The sequence below is a fragment of the Leptopilina heterotoma genome, unplaced genomic scaffold (assembly GCF_015476425.1).
Source record: "Leptopilina heterotoma isolate Lh14 unplaced genomic scaffold, ASM1547642v1 Lhet_58, whole genome shotgun sequence".
Lineage (NCBI taxonomy): Eukaryota > Metazoa > Arthropoda > Insecta > Hymenoptera > Figitidae > Leptopilina > Leptopilina heterotoma.
The window spans coordinates 3,852,537-3,878,544 of NW_025111131.1; the positions used below are offsets into that span (position 1 = coordinate 3,852,537).

General features: G+C 20.9%; 2 protein-coding genes across 4 annotated transcripts; one reads left to right on the forward strand and one right to left on the reverse strand.

Annotated features, from left to right (window-relative positions):
• Window positions 1-1,132: 1,132 nt before the first annotated feature.
• LOC122508830 (UDP-glucose 6-dehydrogenase) lies at window positions 1,133-12,802 on the reverse strand. 2 transcript variants are annotated; one of them, XM_043622402.1, is made up of 6 exons: window positions 12,650-12,802; window positions 7,667-8,141; window positions 7,391-7,588; window positions 3,788-4,234; window positions 3,528-3,683; window positions 1,133-1,393 (listed from the first exon to the last, which is right to left on the reverse strand). In XM_043622402.1, exons 2-6 carry the CDS (start codon window positions 8,135-8,137, stop codon window positions 1,217-1,219), a joined length of 1,449 nt encoding a protein of 482 aa, XP_043478337.1. In that variant the 5' UTR covers window positions 8,138-8,141; window positions 12,650-12,802; the 3' UTR covers window positions 1,133-1,216. The 2 variants fall into 2 exon arrangements, with proteins under 2 accessions (XP_043478337.1, XP_043478336.1); XM_043622401.1 differs by lacking the exon at window positions 12,650-12,802 and adding an exon at window positions 12,467-12,621.
• Window positions 12,803-13,125: 323 nt separating this feature from the next.
• Window positions 13,126-23,458, forward strand: LOC122508829 (mitochondrial import receptor subunit TOM70). Of its 2 annotated transcripts, XM_043622400.1 has the most exons (9): window positions 13,126-13,706; window positions 15,500-15,673; window positions 15,966-16,173; window positions 16,389-16,527; window positions 19,197-19,551; window positions 19,661-19,885; window positions 22,636-22,856; window positions 22,941-23,134; window positions 23,342-23,458. In XM_043622400.1, exons 1-8 carry the CDS (start codon window positions 13,458-13,460, stop codon window positions 23,098-23,100), a joined length of 1,731 nt encoding a protein of 576 aa, XP_043478335.1. In that variant the 5' UTR covers window positions 13,126-13,457; the 3' UTR covers window positions 23,101-23,134; window positions 23,342-23,458. The 2 variants fall into 2 exon arrangements, with proteins under 2 accessions (XP_043478335.1, XP_043478334.1); XM_043622399.1 differs by having other exon boundaries at window positions 22,941-23,458.
• The last annotated feature ends 2,550 nt before the right edge of the window (window positions 23,459-26,008 follow it).

The window sequence follows — 26,008 nt, forward strand, 5'->3', positions numbered from 1 at the left end:
CATTTATTGATATAAAAGATTTTTTACAGAGCCTTTTCAAGAATCAGAAACATGTTTTAATAAATTAGAATTTATCAGATTAAAAGAAAATATTTATGAATTTTGCGATGCGATTATAATTTGTTCTATTGGCATAAAGAAATTTAAGGTGGCTCGAAATGTCTTATGTGTGAAATATATTATAATTTTCTTCGCGAAATGAAAGATTTTTTGTTAAAATACATGTACATATACATATATATATATATATTTATTCGTCATTTTATATCTCACCTTTCTTATTTATTATTGTTATTAGTTTTTGATAGTTATTATTTCTTGTATTTGTCATTTTACACCAATAAAATTGTTCAATTACATTTTTACACTATTTTATCTTTATATTTAAAAAATGTCGAATATCGAATAATTATTCTTGACATTAAGGGCATCCTAGAGAAAAAAAATGTTATTAGTTTTTAGGTTTTGTAAATTACTTCTCATTTAAAAAGAAAAGCATATTTCCGGTTAGGATTTTATTTTTGAAATAATAGAGGAATGTACACTGACTGGAGTCACTTCCGCCAAAAATGCAACTTTTTTTACTGTAAAATAAATTCTATTTATTTTAAAAAATAGAATTTTTACTAATAGACCACTTTTTTTTATAGTAACTAAATATCGATGCTCTAACTACCTTAAAAATAGAAAATAAAATTAGAATATGAAGAAAAAATAATTTTAAAATAACTATTGTTAACTTGACATTGAACAAAATCGGTTCTGAGATTTTACTTAAGCGGGTTAATATTTTAGGGATTCAACACTCTTATAAATTATAAAGTTGCAAATATTTCCAACAAATTGTTAATTAGATTTAATTGCGCTGTGTAAATAAATACATTTATGTTTGTAAAATTCAGGAATTTTTTATTAGATAAAAAATCTGTCATTTGTGTATTAATTTCATTCTACATTTGCTTCATATGTCATGTGTTTGTTTGTCTTTATAAAAAACAAATTAATATTTCTAACGTTTTACATAAACTATATTCATATAAGAAGTAATATAGATAATTTTTTTTTTTTAAGTTTTTAGCTTCTTAAAGAAAACTTAATCTCATTGATTATAAAACTAAAAATACTTGAAAAGTCTTTTTTTTTAACTTAGAGACTAATTTATACAGATTGGAATCTGAGCAATAATTGAATATAATTCTATATTTTAATTTTAAAATCATATTTGAGTTTGACTGCCCCAGATCCTCGATATTCCCGTTCTCATCACCTTTTTACCAATAGTTTGTACAATAAATCCAATCTTCTGAAGTTCGTCATGATCCAAAATTTTTCTCCCATCAAAAATATGCGCAGGTTTCATCATATTTGAGTATATTCGTTTATAATCTAATTCCTAAAAATAAATCAGAAATTATTATTATTATGCAAATTACAAACTTTTTTATTTTCAAATTTAAATTTTTTAATAATAATTTCATAATCAAAATTTAAAAAATTCACTTATTAAGTACATACTTAATTATTATTGTTTATATTCTCAAAACTTTTAATATAATTCTTCGGAAGAATTCAATTATTTTTATAAATATTAAAATTCTTCGCAAACATTCAATTATTTTCAATTACTTCAATTTTTTTCTTCTCGTTTCCTTCTGATTATTTAAAATCTTTTTTTCTGTAAAATTCCTTAGAAAATTCCTTCATTTTTAAAACGTTTAATAAATTTCTTGAAAAATATTCAAATATCTTCTTTCAAACTTAAGAAATTTAATTATTTAAGAATTATTAATAAATTAATAAAATAAATAAATAATTCTAAAAGTGATTTAATCACAAAAATTCAATTATTTTCAAAATTTTTAAGAAATTTCTTTGTAAAATATTAAATTATATTCTGTAATAATTAGAAAATGATACAATTTGTTAATAAAAACTTTAATTTTATGACAATTTTTTAATAAAATTCTTGAAAAATTAAATTTCTTTTTATAGAATTTAAAAACTTATTTTTCAGAATTTTAAATACAATTTCTTTAAAGAATTCAACTATATTAAAAAAATTTGATTAAATTCTTTGCAAAATTTCAATTATTTTCATAAATAATAACATTATTCAGAAGAATTAAATTATTTTTATAAGTAGTAAAATTCTTTATAGGAATTAAATTATTTTCAATATAATTTTAATAAAATTTTTTGAAAGAATTCAATTACTTTCTGAACTTCTACTAAATTCTTGGAAACAATTCAATTATTTTTAAAAATAGTAAAGTTTTTCGCAAGAATTAAATTATTTATATAAATAATAAAATTATTCAAAGGAATTCAATTATTTTCATTAATAATAAAATTTCTCGAAAGAATACAATTATTAATAAATATTAATGAAATTCAATTATTTACAAAAATTATGATAAAATTCTTCAAAACAATTCAATTATTATTTTTATAAATTGAAAAATTCTTGAAAGAATTTCAATTATTTTCATAACATTTATTTTAAAACTAGCAAATATTACGAGCGAAACGTGATATTCAATTTATTATTATTATGCAAATTACAAAATTTTCTATTTTAAAATATGAATTTTTAAATAATTTCAGACTCAAATTTAAAAAAATTCAATTATTGACTAATTTACTAATTAATTATTCTTGTTTAATCATTTGAATAATTTTAATAAATCCTTCGAATCAATTCAATTATTTTTTTAAATAGTAAAATCTTGGCAAAAATCCAATTATTTTCAAAAAAATTTCACTAAAGAATTTAATTCTTTTCTTTATTCAATATCAAATATTTCAAAAGAATTCAATTATTTTCTAAAATTTTTATAAATCGTTCGAAACAATTCAATTTTATTTATAAATAGTAAAATTCTTTGCAAAAATTCAATTGTTTTTAATACAATTATTGTAAAAACATTTCATGAAAGAATTCCATTTTTTTAAAATTTTAATAATTTTTTTCGAAAAAAAATCAATTATTTTCTAAAATTTTAATAATTTCTTCGATATAATTCAATTATATTCATAAATAGTACAATTCTTTGCAAAAATTTAATTATATTCAAAAAAATTTCACGTAAAATTCAATTTTTTCTTAATTCCTTATAAAAAATGTCAAAGGATTCAATTTATTATTTTCTAAAATTTTAATAAATTCTTCGAAAAAATTAAATTATATTTGTAGATAGTAAAATTCTCTGCAAAAATCCAATTATTTTTTAAACTTTTAATAAATCCTTCGAAACAATTCAATTATATTTATAAATAATAAAATTCTTTGCAAAAATTCAATTATTTTCTTAATTCGTTAATAAAATTTTCAAAAGAATTTTAATAAAATTTAATAACTAAATGTTTAATTTCAATTATTAACAAACACGATTATTTTAAAAACTTGAAAGAAATTGTTTTTAAAATTCAATTATTTTTAAGATTTTTAATTAAATTTTTTAAGAAACCCAATTATTAAAAAAAAAAAAAAAAAATTCAAACTAGGTTTAATAAAAGAAAAAAGTTACCAGAAACTCATCCCATTCAGTGCATACAACTATTGCGTGCACATTTTTTGTAGCTTCATAAGCATTACTGTAAATACTGATTCTATGCTTCACCAATTCTGGTTCAATTGTGACATAGGGATGTGTTAGATCTTCTATAATTTGCTCCTCTTCAACCTGAAATACAATAAATTTTACAGACTCAACAAATAATGTCAATTTATATTAAAATAATTTCAAGAATAATTCTTAATTGTAGTTAAAAAAATATTTAAAAATACCTTTGGATCATAAATGTGCAATTTTGCACCTTCGTCTAATAAAGTCTTTGCAACATAAATAGCAGCAGATTCTCGTGTATCACCCGTGTTTTTCTTAAATGCAAAACCTAAGAGAGCAATTTCTTTATCCGTAACAGTATTGAATAGTGATTCAATGATTTTAGAGGAAAATCTCATTTTTTGATATTCATTCATGTCAATAACTTGTTGCCAATAGGCTGCTACTTCCGGTAGATTTAAACATTCACAAATATAAACCAAGTTGAGAATATCTTTTTGAAAACATGAACCTCCAAATCCAACTGAAGCTTGTAGAAATTTAGATCCAATTCGAGAATCGAGACCAACAGCACGAGCTACTTCAGAAACATCAGCCCCTGTAGCTTCACAAACTGCGGATAATGAATTAATACTGGAAATTCGTTGAGCTAAAAATGCATTTGCAGCCTAAAAGTAAATATATTCGGAATGAAAATATTTTACATGGCAAATTTTATAACTTCGTTTTTATTTCATTTTTCCCGAGAAGCTAATTAAGTGGATCGATAGCATGCTTCGCGAAAGGGCCCTAGAAGAAGAGTATGGTGTCCACAGGGAGGAATTCTTTCTTCTTTGTTGTGGTGCTTAATGGCCAGGGCTCGAACCAGTTCAAGTATTTAAAAATATGGACTTTACGGACCAATTACTGAGAAAAATATAACCAATTAAAGTCAAATAAGAAAACATTTTACTTAAAACTATAAATTAAATTTTTCATAACTATAAAACATGAAGATATTCATAACTCCAAGTCTTCGACTCGGAGTAATCGATTTCTTCGTGTTTTATAATAATTAAAGATGACCGAGTGATAAAACCATTATCAATTTAATTCTTATTTTCAAGAATTTTGTACTAAAATTCTACTTTAAATCAATTATTTTTAATAATTTTCGAAAAAGTTCTTTAAGAATTTCCAAATATATTTGTTTACAATATTCAATTTTACGAAATTTCAATTATTCGTAAATTCTTCAATTAAGTAAATATTAGAAAATAAAAATTTTAAATAATATAAAAAAATTCAATTAAACTTTCTCAAAAATATTAATTTCAAAATTCAATTATTTCTAAAAATTCACGCTATATTGCTTTTAATATTCAATTATTATCTAAAATTTAAACTAAAATTCATTTTTAAATCAATTTTTATTAGAAAATTCTACTAGAATTCCATTATTAAAATACAAAAATAAATAACTTATTGAATACTAATTGAACGTTTCTTAAAATTCAATTCCCATAAAGAATTTCATCAACAAAGTTTTAAATAATTACAGTTTTCCAGAAATTTGATCAAAATTGTATTAAAAATAATTGAAATTCTGCGATGAGTTTTATTATTTGTGAAAATAATTGAATCCCTAAGAAGAATTTTATTATTTTTGAACAATATTTAATTTTTGCGAAGAATATTATTTCTTTTGAAAATAATTGAATTTCTCCAATAATTTGTAATTTTTAAAAAATGAAATTTTTGTTTTGTGTTTTTAACTAAAATTCTTCTATAAATGCATTATTTTTAATAGTTTTTGAAAAAGTTTTTTGAGAAATTCATTTGTTTCAAACATTTTAATTTGAAACCTTTTCAAAATTCAATTATTTCTAAAAAGACACGTTCTAATGCTTTTAATATTCAATTATAATCTAAAATTTTTATTGTAATCAATTTTTAAATCAATTTTTATTAGAAAATTCTATACTAGAATTCAATTATTTAAATACAAAAATAAACAATTTATATCTGAATAATTGAATATTCCTTAAAATTGAATTCTCATAAAGAATTTTATCAATAAATTTTTAAATAATTGAATTCTTTTGACGAATTTTAATAAAATTTTTAAGAATAATTACATCTTTCGAGGAATTCGATTAAAATTGTATTAAAAATAAATGACATTCTGCAATCAGTTTCATTATTTATGAAAATAATTGAATGATTGCGAAGAAATTTATAAAAAATTTGTAAATAATTGAATTGCTATGGAATTTTTATTATTTTATGAAAATTTAAATATTTGCGTAGAATTTTATTAATATTTTTTTTAAATAATTAAATTCTTTTGGAAAATTTTATAAAAATACTAGATATTGAAAATCATTGAATTGAGGAATGTTTTTAAAAATAATTGAATCTTTGCCAAGGATTTTATTAAAATTTTTGAAAATAATAGAATTTCGGTAAAGAATTTTGCTATTTATAAATTTAACTGAAATTTTAAAGAGATTTTAAAAAATTGAAATACTGCGATGAGTTTTATTATTTATGTAAATAATTGAATTTCTAACAAAAAAATTTTATTATTTATGCGAAAATAATTGAATCCCTGTAAAAAATGTTTTTATTTATGAAAATAATTGAATTCTTTTGGAAAATTTTTGAAAATAATTGTAAGTTTGTCAACAATTTTATTAAAATTTTTGAAAATAATTGAATTCCTAAAAAGAATTTTATTATTTACGAAAATAATTTTATCCCTGTAAAAAATGTTATTGTTTATGAGAATAATAGAATTATTGCGAAGAAATTTATAAAAAAATTTATAAATAATTAAATTTCTATGAAAATAATTAAATGTTTGCGTAGAATTTTATTAAATTTTTTTTAAATAATTGATTTCTTTTGACAAATATTAAAATAGTAGATATTGAAAATCATTGAATTGAGGAAAATTTTAGAAACTAATTGAATTTGCAAAGAATTTTATTTAAATTTTTGAAAATAATTGAATTTCGAAGAAGAATTTAATTATTTCTAAAGATAATTGAAATTTTGACGAGAATTTAAAAAAAAATTTTAACATAATTGAATTGGTGCAAAGAATTTTATTACTTTTGAAAATAATTGAATTTCTCCAATCATTTGTAATTTCTCTAAAATTCTCCAAATTATAATCAAATTACGGATTTTACGGACCTTTTTTAAAGAGAAACTGACCTCAAGCAAATTTATGGACCTTTACGGGATATAAGAATCTAGTTCGAGCCCTGAATGGCAAATGTGTTGTTTAGAAATCTCAATAGCCAGGGATATTATGCATAAAGATTATTTTCTTATAATTGAGCTGCCGGATCACAGAAAGGCACATAAACAATAACGATGACATTAACAATACTGCAAAAAGTATAAGTGTGCGAACTGGATTGGGGAAGATATAAGTTACAATTAACTTATTTCCAACTCTACTAATGCGACATTTAAACGCAGGAAATCTAAAAAAATAGTTAGAAACTATATTTAGCATCGTTTTGACTTCATTATGCAGTTATTATGGAATATGGGCATTATGGTGTAAATGAATGTCAATTCATTTGAAATATAGGGTTCAGAAGGTGTTAAAAGATCTGTGAACATAATAGTTTTCCACTTCATGAAATTTAAAGAAATTATGCAACTATGCGATTTGCATAAAGTTACCATCTCTAAATATCAGTATGGAAGGTTATGTACCAGATGATTTTAAAACCCAGATTTCTACATGTTTGGTTGTTTGCCGGTATAGAATCCAGTTCGAGCTCGGTTAATTAGATTACATAAGATTATTTCATTTTACAACTAACCAACTTTGAAAGTTCGGAACTCCAAGTGTTCATCGTTATAATATTTTTTCGTGGTAACCAATGCTCGTAAACTTTGCTTAATTTTTCTATTGCAGCTTGACCCTCAGTAGAATCTTCACCTCCAATCAATACTCGATCGGCATTAATTAAGTCATTTATAGCAGTTCCTTCAGCCAAAAACTCTGGATTTGAAAGAATCTATAAATTGAAAGGAAAATTGAATAAAAATGCTTCCTGAAATATTGGACAATCAGATTATGTTTAAGTATTTTCTACCTGATATGATACACCTGGCTTGTGATTGGCTCGCAATATTTTCATAATACTTTCAGCAGCACGAACAGGTACTGTACTTTTTTCTACAACAATTTTATTCTCCGTTGCAATTTCCGCAATCATTCTTGCAGCGTTTTCAACGTACTTCAAGTCGGCCGCTCTTCCTTTACCAATGCCAAATGTTTTTGTTGGTGTATTCACGGAAATGAAAATAATGTCTGCTTCTTTAATTGCTGTTTCAATGTCTGTTGAGAAAAACAAATTGCGTCCTCGACAATTTTTCACCACTTCATCTAAACCGGGTTCGTAAATTGGCAATTTATCCGAATTCCATTGAGCTATTCTATCTTTGCTTTTGTCAACGACAGTAACTTGAATTTCTGGACACTTTAAAGCAATAACACTGCACGTTGGTCCACCTACATATCCAGCTCCAATACCACAAATTTTCTTAGTTGTCGTGTTATTCATTTTTCTGAAAAAATAGAATCAAAATATTTTATCATTTTCATTAAAATACATAAGATATTTTAAGTTCAAATCGACATTCAACATTTAAAACATGAAAAAAGTACACCTTTTAAAAATATACTAACAATAGGTAGGGAAAACTAGTCTCAATTATTTTATTTCCTTAACTAGCAAATGATACGCGCGGAACGCGGTAGTCCATTTCTTATATTAAATATTCTTGTTTGTTATTATTCAAAAATTTGAATAAAATTTGTCGCAAGAATTTCATTATTTTCATGAATAATAAAATTCTTTAAAGCAATTCAATTATTTTTCAAAATATTAATTTTCGATTATTTTCAAGAATTTTAATATAAATTCAATTATTTTCAACAATTTTGATGAAATTCTTTTAAAAACATTACTTTCAAAATTTTTAATAAAATTCAAAAGAAAATCCTCCACAAGAATTTAACTATTTTTACAAATAAGAAAATTCTTCGCAAGAATTAAAATATTTTCATAAATAATAATAACATTTTTCGTATGAATTCAATTATTTTCAATACAAATTTAATAAAATTTCTCGAAAGAATACAATTATTTTTAAAAATGTTATTTAAATTTAATTATTTTAAAGAGTTTTAATAAAAATTAAACTATTTTCAACAATTCTTATAAAAAATTCTTAACTATTTTTATAAATTATAAAATTCTTGGCGAGAATTAAATTATTTTTATATATAAAAATTTTTTAGTAAAATTCCCTGCTAGAATTCAATTATTTTATTTCAATTCATCTTTTTATTCATAACTGAACTCTTAACAAGACAAGAGTTTTATTTAATTCTTTGAAAATAATTGAATTTTTACAAAGAATTTTTTTATTTAAGAAAATAATTTGAATTATTGTGAAGAATTTTATTATTTATGAAAATAATTCAATTCTTGCGGCGAATTTTATTAAAATTTTTGTAAATAATTGAATTTGTCAGAAGAATTTTATCATTTATGATAATAATTGAAATTTAAATAACTGAAGAATTTTATAATAATTTATGATAAACACGATTATTTTAAAAACTTGAAAGAAATTATTCTCCTTAAAATTCAATTACTTTCAAAATTTTCAGTAAAAATCATTTTAAAAAACTTCATTATTTTCAATAAAATTGAAATAAATTCTTCAAAAAAATTCAATTATTTTAAAGAATTTTAATAAAAATCTTGCTAAGAATTAAATTATTTTCAATACAATTTTAATTACATTTTCTTGAAACAATTCAATTATTTAAAAAAATGTTGATAAACTTCTTGAAATGAATTCAATTATATTCAAATTTTTTAATAAATACTTTACAAGAATTCAATGAATTTCAGTACATCAAAAATTTAATTATTTATGAAAATAATTAAATTCTTGAATAGAATTTTATTAAAACTTTTTTAAATAATTGAATCCCTGACAAAAAATTTATTATTCCTATAATTAATTAAATTTTTGCAAAATTTAAAAATATAAGTGAATTTTTGAGAAGAACTTTATTAAAATTATATTTAAAATAATTGAATTCCTGTGAAAAATGTACTATTTATTGATATTATTGATTTCTTTCGAAGAATTTTAAAAAAATGTTTAAAAATAATTTAATTTTCCCCAGAATTCAATAAAAATTGTATTTAAAATAATTAAATTGAATTGAATTCTTCAATTGGATTTTATTAAAAGTTTTTTAAATAATTCTTGGAGAATTTTTACAAGATTTTTAAAAATAATTGAAATTTTCGAAGAAATTCATTAAAATTGTATTAAAAAAAATAAGTAAAATCCTGATAAGAATTTTATTCTTTATATAAAAATAATTGAATTTTTTACGAAGATTTTTATTATTTAAAAATTGACTAAAGAATTTTATTACAATTGTTGACAATAATTAAATTCGTCATAATATTCAATTATTTTCAAATTTTTTTATAAACACTTTACAAGAATTTAATGGTTATCAATACATTAATTTAAAAATTTTAAATATTTAAAAAGAGAAATTATTAAAAAATAAACAACAACTAACTTTAAACTGCGAACAAAGTACCGGAATACAAAGATTATTATTATAGATAATAGATAAAAATGACATTGGGTGTAATATAATAAACTGAAAGAAACACAGTTACATTATACTGTCATGATTGCTTTTCATTCTAAGAGGGTAACTTTAAATCATTTAATGATATAAACCAATTTAAACCATTTATCTTATCTGTATATTATCTCCTTGTTCAAGGCTAGAAATAATTATAGGAAAATAAATGATTTAAGGTTATTTATCCATGTTTTGAAAAATTTGTTGAAGTGCAGACTTTGCACTCGATAATTAATTTTAAAATAGTAGCAAAATGTAGCTTTCAAACTAAAAAAAGTAGATAAAAAGTAGCTATCGACAAATTAAACTTGACGACCCAAAAAACTCGTTTTAGACACTTCACAACAAAACTAACAAAAATTCCATTCTATATTTTATTTTCCTCACTTTTTCCTAATTTTCATCAAAAATGTTTTATGAAAATAATTGAATTTTTGCGAACGATTTTATTAGAATTTTTTAAAATAATTGAATTTACAACTTTTAAAAATAATAATTGAATTCTATCGAAGAATTATTAATGTAAATAATTGAATTCTTGGGAATAAGAATTTTATTAAAATCTAAAAGAATTATTGAATTATTTCAAAAAAATTTAATCAAAAGTAAAATTAAAATCAATAAAAATTGATTTCTTTCGAACAATTTTAATAAAATATTAGAAAATAATTGAATTGCTGTGAAAAATTCTAATATTTTTGTAAATAATTGAATTCTTCCTAAGATTTAAAAAAAAAAAATTCATTTAAATAATTGATTTTTTCGAGGAATTAAAAATCAATTCTTAATAATAATTACATTTTTTTAGCAATTCCTATAAAATTGTATTAAAAATAATTGAATTCCTGAGAAGAACTTTATTATTTATGAAAATAATTGAAATAAATAAAAAGTTTAAAAAGAATTGAATTCTTGTGCTGAACATTGTTATTTACAAAAATAATTGAATTTTTGCGAACGATTTTATTAAAATACCTCAAAATAATAGAATTTTAGGGGAAAATTTTGTTATTTATCTTTAATAATTGAATTCTTTCGAAGAATTATTTATGTAAATAATTGAATTCAAAGTAGAATTTTATTCAAATCTAAAAGAATAACTGAATTATTTCAAAAAAATTCAATTAAAATTGTATTTAAAATAATTGATTTCTTTTGAACAATTTTATTAAAATATTAGAAAATAATTGAATTCCTGTGAAAAATTCAAATATTTTTTGTAAATAATTGAATTCTTCCAAAGAATTTAAAAAAACCATTCTTTTAAATAATAGATTTTTTCGAGGAATTAAAAATCAATTTTTAATAATAATTACATTTTTTTTAGCAATTCCTATAAAATTGTATTAAAAATAATTGAAATCCTGCGATAAATTTTATAATTTATGAAAATAATTGAATAGTTGGTAAGAATTTTATTAAAATTTTCAAAAATAATTGAATTCTTGGGAAGCATTTTATTATTTATGAAAATAATTGAATTATTGCGAACGATTTTATTAAAATGTTTAAAAAGAATTAAATATCTGTGAAAAATTTCGTTATTTTTGAAAATAATTGAATTCTTCATAAGAATTTTATAAAAATTGTTTAAAATAATTAATTTTTTCGGAATATTTAATGAATATTATGAAAATTTTATTTTAAGTAATTGAATTCTTATAGAAAACGTTTTATTTGTAAAAATAATTGCATTTTTTGATTAATTGAAAATAGTATTAAAAATAATTGAAATTCTTCGATGAGTTTTATTATTTATGAAAATAATTGAATGCTTGTTTAGAATTTTATCAAAATTTTTTTTTTAAAATTGAATTTCCATGAAAAATGTTATTATGGGTGAAAGTAATTGAATTATTGTGAAGAATTGCATAAAAATTTTGTTAAATAATTGATTTTTTCGAAATTTTTTTTTTTGAAATGCTATTCTAAATTAATTGAATTCTTGTGGGAATTTTATTATTTATGAAAATAATTGAATTTTATCAATTTCTTTTAAAAATAATTCAATTTTTTTGCAAAATTTTATGAAAATAATTGAATTTGGAATATTTTTTTAAAATAATTTAATCGTTTTAAAGAATTTGATTACAATTTTTGAGAATAGTTTTTTTGATTTCTAGTATTAGCGAATTTAAAGTAGTGGAAACTCTCAAGAAACCCAAAAATAGTATCTTTTAGTGACTTAAATCTAAAAAAGTACCTAATTAGTAGCATAACGTAAAAAAAGTAGTAAATAGTAGGTTTTAGTAGATGAGTGCGAAGCCTGCAAGTGTCACATTTTATCACAATTATTTCTACACACGTAAACAACGTAAATGACTTCTGTAATACTAAATTGACTAAATACAATTTAAAAGTCTTTATACTTCAGTGGGTAACTTACGACAGCTCTTCCTTTCTTCTTTAATTCCTGTTTGATAATATTTCGAGGCAATATACAAAATAACTTTTAAAACATTTTAATACACAGACAGACGGAAAATTGAAACGTGGTATGCATACGTATATTTACATCAGTATGACACTGCCATGAATAAGTTGACAGGATGTTGACTGCCGCCACCGCAGCGCTGACTGTCAGAGGGCCGATATGAACTTATGAAGTGAAAATACCAAACAATTTCATTTTCACCATTTTCACTCCTTAAAAGTTGTGTTATCCTACTTATGAATTAATTAGAAAAATAAAACCTTTTACCTCTAGCGCGAGACCGTTGTATTTCGAATAAATTCGCTGCTTCTATGAAACTATAGAAGCGCCGTCAGTGTTCAGAAATTCAACATCGTCTTTAGATTCTAAAGTGTTGCATGAATAAAATTCAGTGAGACGTCTATTATTTCTATTCTTCCCAAATGTCTATGGTTTAGTCACATGTGTTTGTAGTTTTTTATTAAACAAAAAATTTTATGGATCATTGTTTTCTAGTTAAACTTTTTTTTATTTCTTTATTAAAGATAGATTAAAAAAATTGAGAAAAATTTTTAAAATCGTGAAAATTTATACAAATTGTAGTATTTTCTACATTCTTACAAATTCTATTCTACAATATTATATAGTTGAAAAAGTGGAGCAAGTGCCATGATTATTATTTTAACAGACGTATGTCTAAAAAAAATTAATAGTGTCAATTGAACCAGTATCGTTAAGTTTCATTTGAAATTAGTATTTTGACAAACTAACTTTTGTGAAGATGACTTCTTCCAGCTGGGCGAGTAGTATTATCAGTAACCCAATTCCGAAATGGCAACTTGCCTTGGTTGTTGGTGCACCGGTTGCCCTTGGACTTGGTTATGTATATTACAAGAATAATTCGAAACCCTCGTTAAAACCTACTAGAGATCAATTGAAGGATGGTGTTAATGAACATTTGACAAAATCTGACAAGCAAATATCCATTGATGGTGATGTCACTTCCAGTTCAGCGGAACCTCCAAGTGAGGTTAAGTCTTAAATGTCGCATTTTATATTATTATTATTACTGTATTTTTAAATAATTATTTTATTTCAACTATTCTGATTTTAAATGATCATACATTTTCTATTTTTCAATATAATTATGAGTCAAATCTAACAATTTTTTTCAGATTAATTATTCTCTATAGATGAAATATAAAGATTTTTCTTTAAAATTCTACAGTTATTTTCAAGAGTAATAATATTCTTCGCAAAAATTAAATATTGTTCAAAAGTAATAAAATTTTTGTTAGGGATTCAATTATTTTCACAAATAATAAAACTCATCGCAGAATTTCAATTATTTTAAATACAATTTTAATCAAATTCCTGGAAAAATGTAATTATTCTTAAAAATTTTATTAAAATTCGTCAAAAGAATCCAATTATTTAAAAATTTATTGATAAAATTCTTTATCAGAATTCAATTTAAAGAAATATGCAAATATTCAATAAATTTTTTTTGTATTTAAATAATTGAATTCTAGTAGCATTTTCTAATAAAAATTGATTTAAAAATGAATTTCAGTTAAAAATTTAGATAATAATTGAATATTTAAAGCAATATAGCATGAGTTTTTAAAAATAATTGAGCTTTAAAATTCATTTTTTTGAAAAAGTTTAATTGAATTTTTTTAATATTATTTTAAGTTTTTATTTTCTAATAATTTTTTAATTTTAAAGAATTTGCGAATAATTGAAATTTTATAAAATTAAATATTGTAAACAAATGGATTTGAAAATTTTCAAAGAACTTTTTCAAAAATTATTAAAAATAATCGATTTAAAGAACAATTTTAGTTAAAATTTTTTGTAAATAATAATTGAATATTGTAAATGATTTTATCACTCGGTCATCTTTAATTATTATAAAACATGAAGAAATCAAATCTAAAAATTCTTTTCAGAATCATTATTCTCTATAAATGAAATGTAAAGATTTTTCTTTAAAATTCTACTCGAAAAAGAGTAAAATATCGAGTTTTCATGTTTTTATTTTATAGAATTGTTCAGAGTTGCTACGCAACCTGGAAAACTGGAAAACCTGGAAATGTCAGGGAATTTTATAAACCTTGAAAAATTCTGGAAAAATCTGTGAATTTTGATCGGAATCCTGAAAAATTGTTGCTTTCTAAAGTTATTGTGTTTATTTTTTTAAATCTAATACAAAACCTTCAAATTTTTCTATTATTCTGACAATAATTTCTTTTCAAATTAAAAACTTGAATTTTGGAGAAGTTATAAATGATTCCAGAAATTCAATTATTTTCAAAAGTAATAAAATTCTTCTCCGAAATTCAATTATTTTCAAAAATGTTAATAAAATTCTTGGCAACATTTCAATTACCTATTTAAATAAAATTCGATTTTTTACGAATTTTTTATTAATTTATTCGCAATGATTCAATTATATATTTTTGTCAGTAATTGGTCCGCAATTTTTCACTTTTGGTCAGTAAAGTCCGTATTTTTAAATACTTTCACTGGTTCGAGCCCTGAAATGTTTGAAAAAATTATTTTCAACCTTACTCGATACAATTGTACATAAAGAAAAACATTTAAACTATTATTAATTTAATTATTTAAAAACAAAAATTTCATTTTATTCATTGGTGATTATACAGTATTGAAAAAAAAGATTTCAAAAATCGAGGAGTGATTTTGAGAAAAAATTTAAATTTCATCTTAAATGCCCTCTAAAAAAGAGGTTTTAATTGTTTAAAATAATTTTCCTGAAAAAGGCAAATGATTATTCTTAATGTAGCTATTTTATTTTAGGATCCTATGAAGAAAGCTCAAAAGTTCAAAGAAATGGGTAACAAATACTTCAATGATGGAAAATATGATGAAGCAATTTTGCAATATTCTAAAGCGATTGAAACCTGTTTAGAGGGAAATCCTACAGAACTTTCTATATTTTATCAGAATAGAGCAGCAGCATATACTAAATTGGTATACTTTTTAAATATTTTTATTCATTCCTTTAAACAATTTACATAATAAATAATTTATTGATAAGAAAAGGTTCTTAGTTTTTTAATAGTGTGCGGCTCGAGCTTAAAATTAAAGGGTTTCGGAGCAGCCTCACCGAATTACCATGTAATTTTAAGCTGGAGTGGCACAGTATTTATATTTCTTCATAAAACTGGAATGAAATTTAATAATTTTGTGAAAATCGTCTATATTAATAGATATAATAGTATGTTTTTCAACTATTTTTATTAAAAAAATAATTGTTTTAAAGAAAAAATATAGTGCAGTGAAGGCGGATTGTAGTAAGGCTTTAGAGCTAAATCCCAGATATATAAAAGCTTTGATACGAAGATCTCATGCTTTAGAAGAATGCAACGACCTAGAAACAGCCCTAGAAGACATTACTGCTGCTTGCATTCTTGAGCGGTTTGCAAATGAGCATTCATTATTTTTTGCTGATAAATTATTAAAAGAACTTGGTAAGAACACAGCTCATTACTATTTAATAATATTAGTTTTTAAATTAATAATTAATATTCAAATATTTCAACATGTTATTAAAATAAACTTTTTTAATTTCTTTTTTTGAATTTTCTATTATTTCCAAAAAACAAATTCAAGAAAGTAATTGTTCAATATGCTTGCGTAATAGAAAAATAAAATTATAATTTATTATGAACTTATAATTTTACAGGTAGACAACATGCTCAAGAATTTATGGCGACAAAGGAACCGGTCATGCCTAGTAAACATTTCATTAAAACATACTTCGAAGCTTTACGTAATGATCCAATTCTAAAAGAATACGATATAATATCTCAGAATCTTACATCGTAAGTGAAATTAATGTTTTATTTTCTGAACTCAATAGTTTTAGAATTATAGTTTTCAATTTTAAAATTAATGTACCTACTGAAAATCATTGAATTCTTGCAAGGTATTTATCAAAAAATTTTGAAAATAATTGATAGTTACAAAGAATTTTATTAAAAAACTTTTGAGAACAGTTGAATTGTTTACAAAAATTTGATTACAATTTTTAAAAATAATTGAACTTATCTTGAATATATAATTGAATTTTTTCCTAGAAATTTTATTAAAATTGTATTGCAAATAATTTTTTATCTTGCTAAGAATTTTATTATTTACGAAAATAATTGAATTCTTACCAAGAATTTTACAATTTATACAAATAATTTAATTGTTTCGCAGTATTTGTATAAATTGTAAAATTCTTGACAAGAATTAAATTATTTTCGTAAATAATAAAATTCTTGGCAAGAAATTAAATTATTTTAAATACAATTTCAATTGAATTCTAGGAAAAATTAAATTATTTTTAAACATTTTTTTTAAATTCTTCGAAAGAAATCAATAATATCAATAAATAGTAATTTTTTTAAACAGAAATTCAATTATTTTAAATATAATTTTAATAAAATTCTTCTCAAAAATTCACATATTTTTTAAAATTTTGCAAAAATTTAATTATTTGCAGAAATAATAAATTTTTTTTGCTGGGAATCAATTATTTAAAAAAGTTTTAATAAAATTCTATTTAAGAATTCAATTATTTTCAGAAATAATTAAATTTTTGATGTACTGAAAATCATTGAATTCTTGTAAAGTATTTATTAAAAAATTTGAATATTAAATTTATTTCAAGAATTTTATCAACATTTTTTCAAATAATTGAATTGTTTCGAGAAAATGGAATTAAAATTGTATTGAAAATAATTTAATTCTTGGAAAGATTTTTATTAAAATTCTTTAAATTATTGAATTTTATGAATATTTTCTTTTAAGTTTTTAAAATAAAATCGTATTTATCATTAATTGATTAACGATTTTCCTATTAAATTATATTACAATTATTCATAGAAAATTAAATTCTTTTAAACAATTTTATTAGAGTTTTAGTAAATAATTACATTTTTTTAAATTTCATTAAATTTCGTAAAAAAATAATGTAATTTTTTAAAGTAATTTTAATTCAAAATTTTGAAAATAATTGAAATTTGCAAAGAATTTTATTAAAAACTTTTGAGAACAATTTAATTGTTTACAAAAATTTTATTACAATTTTTAGAAATAATAATTGAACATATTAGAGAAATTTTATTAAAATTATTTTGAATATAACTGAATTTTTTTCCAAAAATTTAATTAAATTTGTATTGAAAATAATTTAATTTAAATTAGAACTCTTGAAAATAATTGAATTAAAATAATATTTTTATAAATAATTGTATTCTTTCGAGAAATTTTTATTTAAATTGTATTTAAAATAATTGAATTCCTCCGAAACATTTCATTATTTATGGAAATAATTGAATTCCTTTAAAGAATTTTATTATTTATGAAAATATTTTAATCTTGTGTTGAATTTTCTTATTTATGAAGGTAATTGAATTCTTGCGGAGGATTTTACAATTCATAAAAATAATTGAATAATTGTTTCGAAGAATTTTATCAGAATTGTTGGAAATAATTGAATTAAAATAATATTTATTAAAAATAATTGCATTTTTACGAGAAGTTTTATTAAAATTTTATTGAAAATAATTGAATTTCTCAGAAGAATTTTATTATTTACGAAAATAATTGAATTCTTGCAAAGAATTTTACAATTTATACAAATAATTTAATTATTTTGAAGAATTTTATCAGAATTGTAGAAAATATTTGAATTTTTATTAAAACTCTTGAAAATAATTATTGATTTTAAATAATATTTTTTTTTTAAATAATTGTTTTCTTTTGAGAAATTTTAATAAAATTGTATTTAAAATAATTGAATTGCTCTTAAAATTTTGTATTATTTATGAGAATAATGAAATTCTTGCGAAAAATTTTATTAAAATTTTTGCGTAATAATAAACAAGAACATTTACTGTAATCTGTAATTATTATGTACGTGAATACGTGAATTCTTTAAATTTTGAATCTGTAATCATTCAAGAATTGATGTTTATTCTTGAAAATATAACATTTTTTTAATTTACAAAATAATAATAAATGAAATACATTTACTAGTTGCTAGTCATTTGGTAGTTTCTTTATTAAAGTATTTATATTTCAATAGTAAGTTATTAATGTTTTAAAAAATAAATAACGAAATATTTTGTTTTTCTTTAGGGACTTTGTAAAATCATAATTCATCAGACACTCTGTATCAAAAATATTAGATTAGAAAAATATAAAGACCAATTAAAAGTTCATTAGATTCACTTTCAAAAATTCTGAAAATACACAGTGTTTAACATATTATGAATAAAAATTTCTTTTTTTACAGAATAAAATTTATTTAAAACATACTCTCATAGCGATCGTTTTTTGTTGGTGAAACGGTTTGAAATAGCATTCAAATCCCATATATTATTATTCAGAATAGTTAATTAGTAACTAATAATTCATGACTTCATGTTGTTTTGTTAGGAATTTTCCTATTAACATTTACAGTTGTTTTAATTAATTAACCTTACACAATTTCCTATTTCAGTGAATACGCAAAGGCAGTACAATGTGTAAAAAATCAAAATTATGAAAAAGTCATTCCACATTGCAATAAAGAATTAGAGAGTTTGCAAGCAGACAGCACGTCAGACCTTAAAATGAAAGTTCATCTACTCCGAGGTACATTTCATCTGCTGCTTGGTGAACACGATAAAGCAATGTCTGACCTTAATACGGTAATAATGAGTGATTCTGCCAATAAGGACCTGAAAGTAAATGCCTTAATTAAGAGAGCCAGTATGCATGTTCAACTTGAGAATCCAGAAAAGAGTTTTTGTGACTTTTCTGAGGCAATTGAACTTGATTCCAATTGTGGTGATATTTATCATAATCGTGCGCAAGTATGTATAATAAAGTGAATTTTTTCTTTTCTCTTTCACGCAGTATGTAATAAATACATAATAATAATAATAATAATAATAATAATATTTTATACAATTGTCAATATAGGTGAATCTTCTATTGGAGAGAATAGATGAAGCTAAAGCAGATTTTGAGAAAGCGGCTCAACTTCATCCAAATTCTGGTCTTTTTTATGTACAAAAATGTTACGCGGATTATCGCTATGCAACTACAAAGAAAGATCAATATTTATTGCAATCATCAATGCAAGATTTTCAAAAGGCATTTGAAAAATTCCCAGATTGTTCAGAATGTTACACATTATATGCACAGGTATGTTTTTTGAAAGTCCATAAAAGTCAGTTTTTTTACAAAAAAGGTCCACAAACTCCGTAATTTGATTGAGAAAAGACGAAAAGATCGTAATTTGTACGATATAATTTGGAGAATTTTAGAGAAATTACAAATGATTGCAAAAATTCAATTATTTTCAAAAGTAATAAAATTCTTCGCAGAAATTCAATTATCTTTATAAATAATAAAATTCTTGTCAAAATTTCAATTATTATCTAAAATTTTAATAAAATTCTTGGCAAAATTTCAATTATTTTCAAAAATTTTCCTAAATTCAATGATTTTTAATATCTATTTTATAAAAATTTTACAGGAATTCAATTACTCACAAATTTTTTATAAATTTCTTCGCACCAATTCAATTATTTTTAATTTTTTAATGAAGTTTCTCAAAAGAATTCAATTATATTATAGTACATATATTCGGACAATTTAAGAAAATAGCTCTGAAAAATTCAATTATTTTGAAGAATTTAAATAAAATTCTTTAAAAAATTCTATTGGGTATTTAAAAAAAATTTGACAACATTCTTTACAAGATTTAGTTAATAAAATTGCAATTTTAATAAAATTTTCCGATATAATTCAATAATTATTTTCAATACAATTCTTCTTAAAAATTCAATTATTTTCACAAATAGCAAATTTTTTATGGAAATTCAATTATTTAAAGATATTTGAATAAAATTCTTCCCAAGAAATCAATTATTTCCATAAATAATAAAATTTTTCTCGGGAATTCAATTATTTAAAAAAATGTTGGTAAAATGCTTTATAAATTTGAAAATATATAATAAAATTGATCATAGAATACAATTATTTTCGTAAAATATAACATTCTTCCTAGGAATACAATTATTGTCAAAAATGTATGTAAAAATCTTCGAAACAATTCAATTATTTTGGTAAATAATAAAATTCTTCGAAGCAATTCAATTATTTGAAAAATTTTAATAAAATTCTTCCCAAGAATTCAATTATTTTCACAAATAAAATTCTTCACAGGAATTAAATTCTTTAAAAATATTTTTAATAAAATTCGTTGCAAGAATTCAATTATTTTCATAAATGACAAAACTTATCGCAGAATTTAAATTATTTTTTATACAATTTTAAATAAAATGATAGAAAATTATAATTGAATATTAAAAGCATTAGAGAATGAATTTTTCGAAACAATTGAATTTTGAAAAGGTTTCAAATTAAAATCTTTGAAAATCTGAATTTTTTCATATTTTTAATTAACAATTTTGTGAAATTAATGTTTTTGAGAAAGTTTAATTACGCATTTTTTAAAAAAATTATTTGTAGTTTTTATTTTCTAATATATATTAAACTAAAAATGTAAGAATAATTGGAATTTTGTAAAATTGAATTGTAAACAAATGAATTTGAAAATTCTCAAAGAACTTTTTAAAAAATTATTAAAAAAATAATGCATTTACAAAAGAATTTTAGTTTTAAAAACACGAAAAAAAAAATTTACTCTTTGAAAAGTTACAAATTATTGCAGAAATTCAATTATTTTCAGGAGTAATAATATTCTTCGCAAACGTTTAATTATTTTCATAAACTGTCATAAATAACAAAAATTTCAATTAAATTCAATTCTTTACAAAATTTTTGTAATTTTATTTGCAATAATTCAAGTATTTAAGAAAAATCAAATTTTTTACAGAATCCAATTAATTTTAATACAATTTTAATCGAATTTCTAGAAAAATGAAATTATACTTGAAAATTGTTTTAAAATTTGTGAAAAGAATTTAATATTTAAAAATTTTTTTAATAAAATTCTTTTTTAAAATTCAATTATTCAATAAATTCAATTTCCGTATTTGAATAATTCAAGTCTCGTTGAATTTTGTAATAATAAATTGATTTGAAGAAAAAATTTCAGTTAAAATTTTAGATAATAATAATTGAATATTAAAAAAAGCCTTATAGCGTGAATTTTTAGAAATAATTGAATTTTGAAAAGGTTTCATAATGTTAATTATTGATTTTATAGAACGAATTTTTTTGAAACTATTTGAAGTTTTTATTTTCTAAAAAAAATATTTAACTGAAGAATTTCCGAATGATCGAAATTTCGTAAAATTGAATAGTAAACAAATGGATTTGAAAATTCTCAAAAAACTTTTTCGAAAACTATTAAAAATAATGCATTTATAAAAGAATTTTAGTTAAAAACACGAAAAAAAATTTACTTTTTGAAAAGTTACAAATTATTGCAGAAATTCAATTATTTTCAAAAATAATTGTTCACACATAATAAAACTCACATCGCCGAATTTCAATTATTTTTAATACAATTTTGATCGAATTTCTGGAAAAATGTAATTATTCTTAAAAATTTTATTAAAATTAGTCGAAAGAATTCAATTATTTAAAAATTTGTTGATAAAATTCTTTATGGGAATCGAATTTTAAGAAACATTCAATTATTATTCAATAAATTATTTAAAAATGAATTTCTGTTCAGATTTTAGATAATAATTGAATATTGTAAACAAATGGATTTAAAAATTGTCAAAGAACTTTTTCGAAAATGATTAAAAATAATCGATTTAAAAAAGAATTTTAGTTAAAAATTCTAGAAAAATTAATTTTTTAAAATCCTTTACCAGAAAGTCCCCTTAAAGTCAAAAAGAATAATGCTTGAAAATTACTTCAAAGGATGAAAATTGTATAGAGAAATCTTTAAATCGTGTGCTATTTTTGTTCAGATTTTGTGTGACTCTCAAGAATACGAACAAGCAGATGAATATTTTACAAAAGCCATGGAAAAAGATCCCCAGAATGCTACAATTTACGTTCATAAAGGTTTATTACAACTTCATTGGAATACAAACATAGACAAAGCTGTGGAATACATAAAGAACGCCTTGGAATTAGATGATAAGTGCGAATTCGGATATGAAACGTTAGGAAGTATCGAAGTACAAAGGTAGTAAAAATATAAAAAATAAAAGAAATAAAAGAAAATAATGAAAATATCATATGTAATTATAAAACCTATTTTTTTCAACAGGGGTAATCTGAAAGAAGCCATTAACCTTTTTGATAAGGCTCTCATGTTAGGACGAACTACAATGGAAGTGACACATATTTTCAGTCTAAAAGATGCTGCAAAAACTCAATTAACTGTTTCCGAAAGGCTAGGAATGAATCTCATTTCGAACATCCATTGAGTTTCTTAACTTCTTTTGATTTTTATTGTTGATGGTATTTGTTGCTTTGAAATTAAATATAAACTTCAAATATTGTCATCATATAGTGAAAACACAAATTTTATGCATTTATTAGACTGACATGCAAAGTTTAAGTTTTGCATCAGAAGATATTCACAATAGTAATTTTATTTGTAAATTGTAATTATATGTAATTCTTTCAATAGACTATAATCAAACGAGTAAATGATATTTGTTCCAGGTGCCGTTTGCATTTAACTAAGATCACGATATCTTTGCATTGTTATGTATATACGATGATATTGTTTATTTTTTAAATTGTAAGCTAAAACCAAAAAAATATACCAGTTTCTCTAAATTTATTATTATTATTATTATTATTATTATTACAGTCTATTATGGTAACGTCCTCAAAATTTATGTAAATTAAAGACTGATTAAGAAAACTGAAGTTAATCAAATAAATTAGCATAAAAAATTAATAAATAAACTTTTTTTATTTTCATTGAAATGCAACGTTAAATTTTTAAAAACAAATTCTTATTTTCATTGTAACACATTTAAAGTTCTAAGGTCTTTCTTCATTATTGAAAAAATACGAAAATAGCGAGTTTGGAGTAATTACGGGTTTAACACGCAACCTGGAAACCTGAAAAACCTGGAAAAGTCAGGGAACTTTGATCGAAATCCTGGAAAATTGTTGTTTTCTAAAGTTATTGCGTTTATTCTTGAAATCTAATTTTACTTAAATATTTCAAAATTAATTCAATTTTAAAAGAGGTGCGTTTACAATTTTCATAAGTAGATGAACTTCAAAAAGGTTTGAGTTTGAAATTTTTTAAAATTACAATTTTCAATGAATTTAATTAGAAATCTTAAAGAATGTAGATTTTTGAAAAGATTTGTAATTCAAATTCTTCTGAAATTAGTTAAAGTTTTTAATATATATATTTAACTAGTTTTATTAAAAATAATGGATTTACAGAAGCATTTTAGTTAAAAACACTAAAAGAAATTGTATTCTATAGCAATTACAAATGATTGCAGGAATTCAATTATTTTCAAAAATTTTAATAAAATTTGGTAAAATTTCAATTATTTTCAAAAACTTTCCTCAATTCAATGACTTTTAATATCTACTACTTTAATAAAATTTCACAAAAGAATTCAATTATTTAAACAAAATTTTAATTAAACTCTACTCAAACATTTAATTATTTTCATAAATAATAAAAATTTTACAAGAATTCAATTATTTTTATAAATAATAAAACCCATCGCAGACTTTCAATTACTTTTTTAATATAATTTTTATTTAATTCTTCGAAAAATGTAATTATTCTTAAAAAATTTCATTAAAATTCATCAAAGAAATTCAATTATTTTAAAAACCTTTGCTACAATTTATTTATTAGAATTTAAGTATTATTTTTAATACGTTCTTAATTAAATTTCTTCAAAGAATTAAATTATTATCAAAAATTTTAATGAAATTCTTTGTAACAATTCAATTTTTTTCAAAATAATTTAAATAAAATTCTTCGTAGAAATTTAATTAATTTAAAAAATTTGTCAAAGTTCAATTATTTTAAGTATCTACTATTTCAATAAAATTTCACAAAAGAATTTAATTATTTAAAAAGAAATTTTAATAAAATTTGTCTCAAGAATTCAATTATTTTCAAAAGTAATATAATGCTTCGCAGAAATTCAATTATTTTTAAAAATTAAAAAAAATTCTCAACATTTCAATTATCTTCATAAATAGCAAAATTATTCGCCGAAATTCAATTATATTCAGGAATTTTTATAAAATTCAATTATTTTCATAAATAATATTATTCATCAAAAGAATTAAAGTATTTTCAAAATTAATAAAATTCTCTGCAGAAATTCAATTATTTCCAAAAATCTAAATAAAATTGTCAACATTTCAACTATCTTTTTAAATGAATAGCAAAATTCTTCGACAAAAGTCAATAATTTTTAGAAATTTGAATAAAATTCATTACAAAATTCAATTATTTTCATAAATATCAAAATTCATCACAAAAATTCAATCATTTTCAAAAGTAATAAAATTCAATTATTTTCAAAAGCTTTTCTTAATTCAATAATTTGCATATCAATTATATTCAAAAATTTCCCAAAAGAATTTAATTATTTAAAAACAATTTTTACAAAGTTTTACACAAATATTCAATTACTTTCTATTATTACGAAAATTTATTTCACAGAAATTTCATTACTAAAAATAGAATTTGAATAAATTTTTTCGAAAAAAACAATTGTTTGAAACTTTTTTATAAAATTTTTCACAATAATTCAATTATTTTCATAAATAATAAAACTTATCACAGAATTTCAATTATTTTTAATACAATTTTAATCGAATTCCTCGATAAATGTAATTATATTCTTAAATGTCATTAAAATTCGTCAAAAGAATTCAATTTTTTAAAAAATTGTTGATAAAATTATTTATGAAAATTCAATTTTCAGAAACATTTGATTATTTTCAAAAACTTTCCTTAATTCAATGATTTTTTAATATTTACTACTTTAATAGAATTTCCCAAAAGAATTTAATTATTAAAGAAAATTTTTAATAAAATTCTACGAAAACATTCAATTATTTTCATAAATAATTAAAATTTCACAGGCATTGAATTATTTTCGAAAACTCTTATGAAATTCTTTGGTTAAGTTTAATTATTTTTAATACAATTTTAATCTTTCTCGAAAAATGAAATTATTTTTAAAAATTTTATTAAAACTTGTGAAGATAATTCAATTATTTAAAATTTTGTTTATAAAATTCTTTGATAATTCAATTTTAAGAAACATTCAATTATTTAATAAAATATTTATTTTTGTATTTATTTTAAATAATTGAATTCTCGTAGAA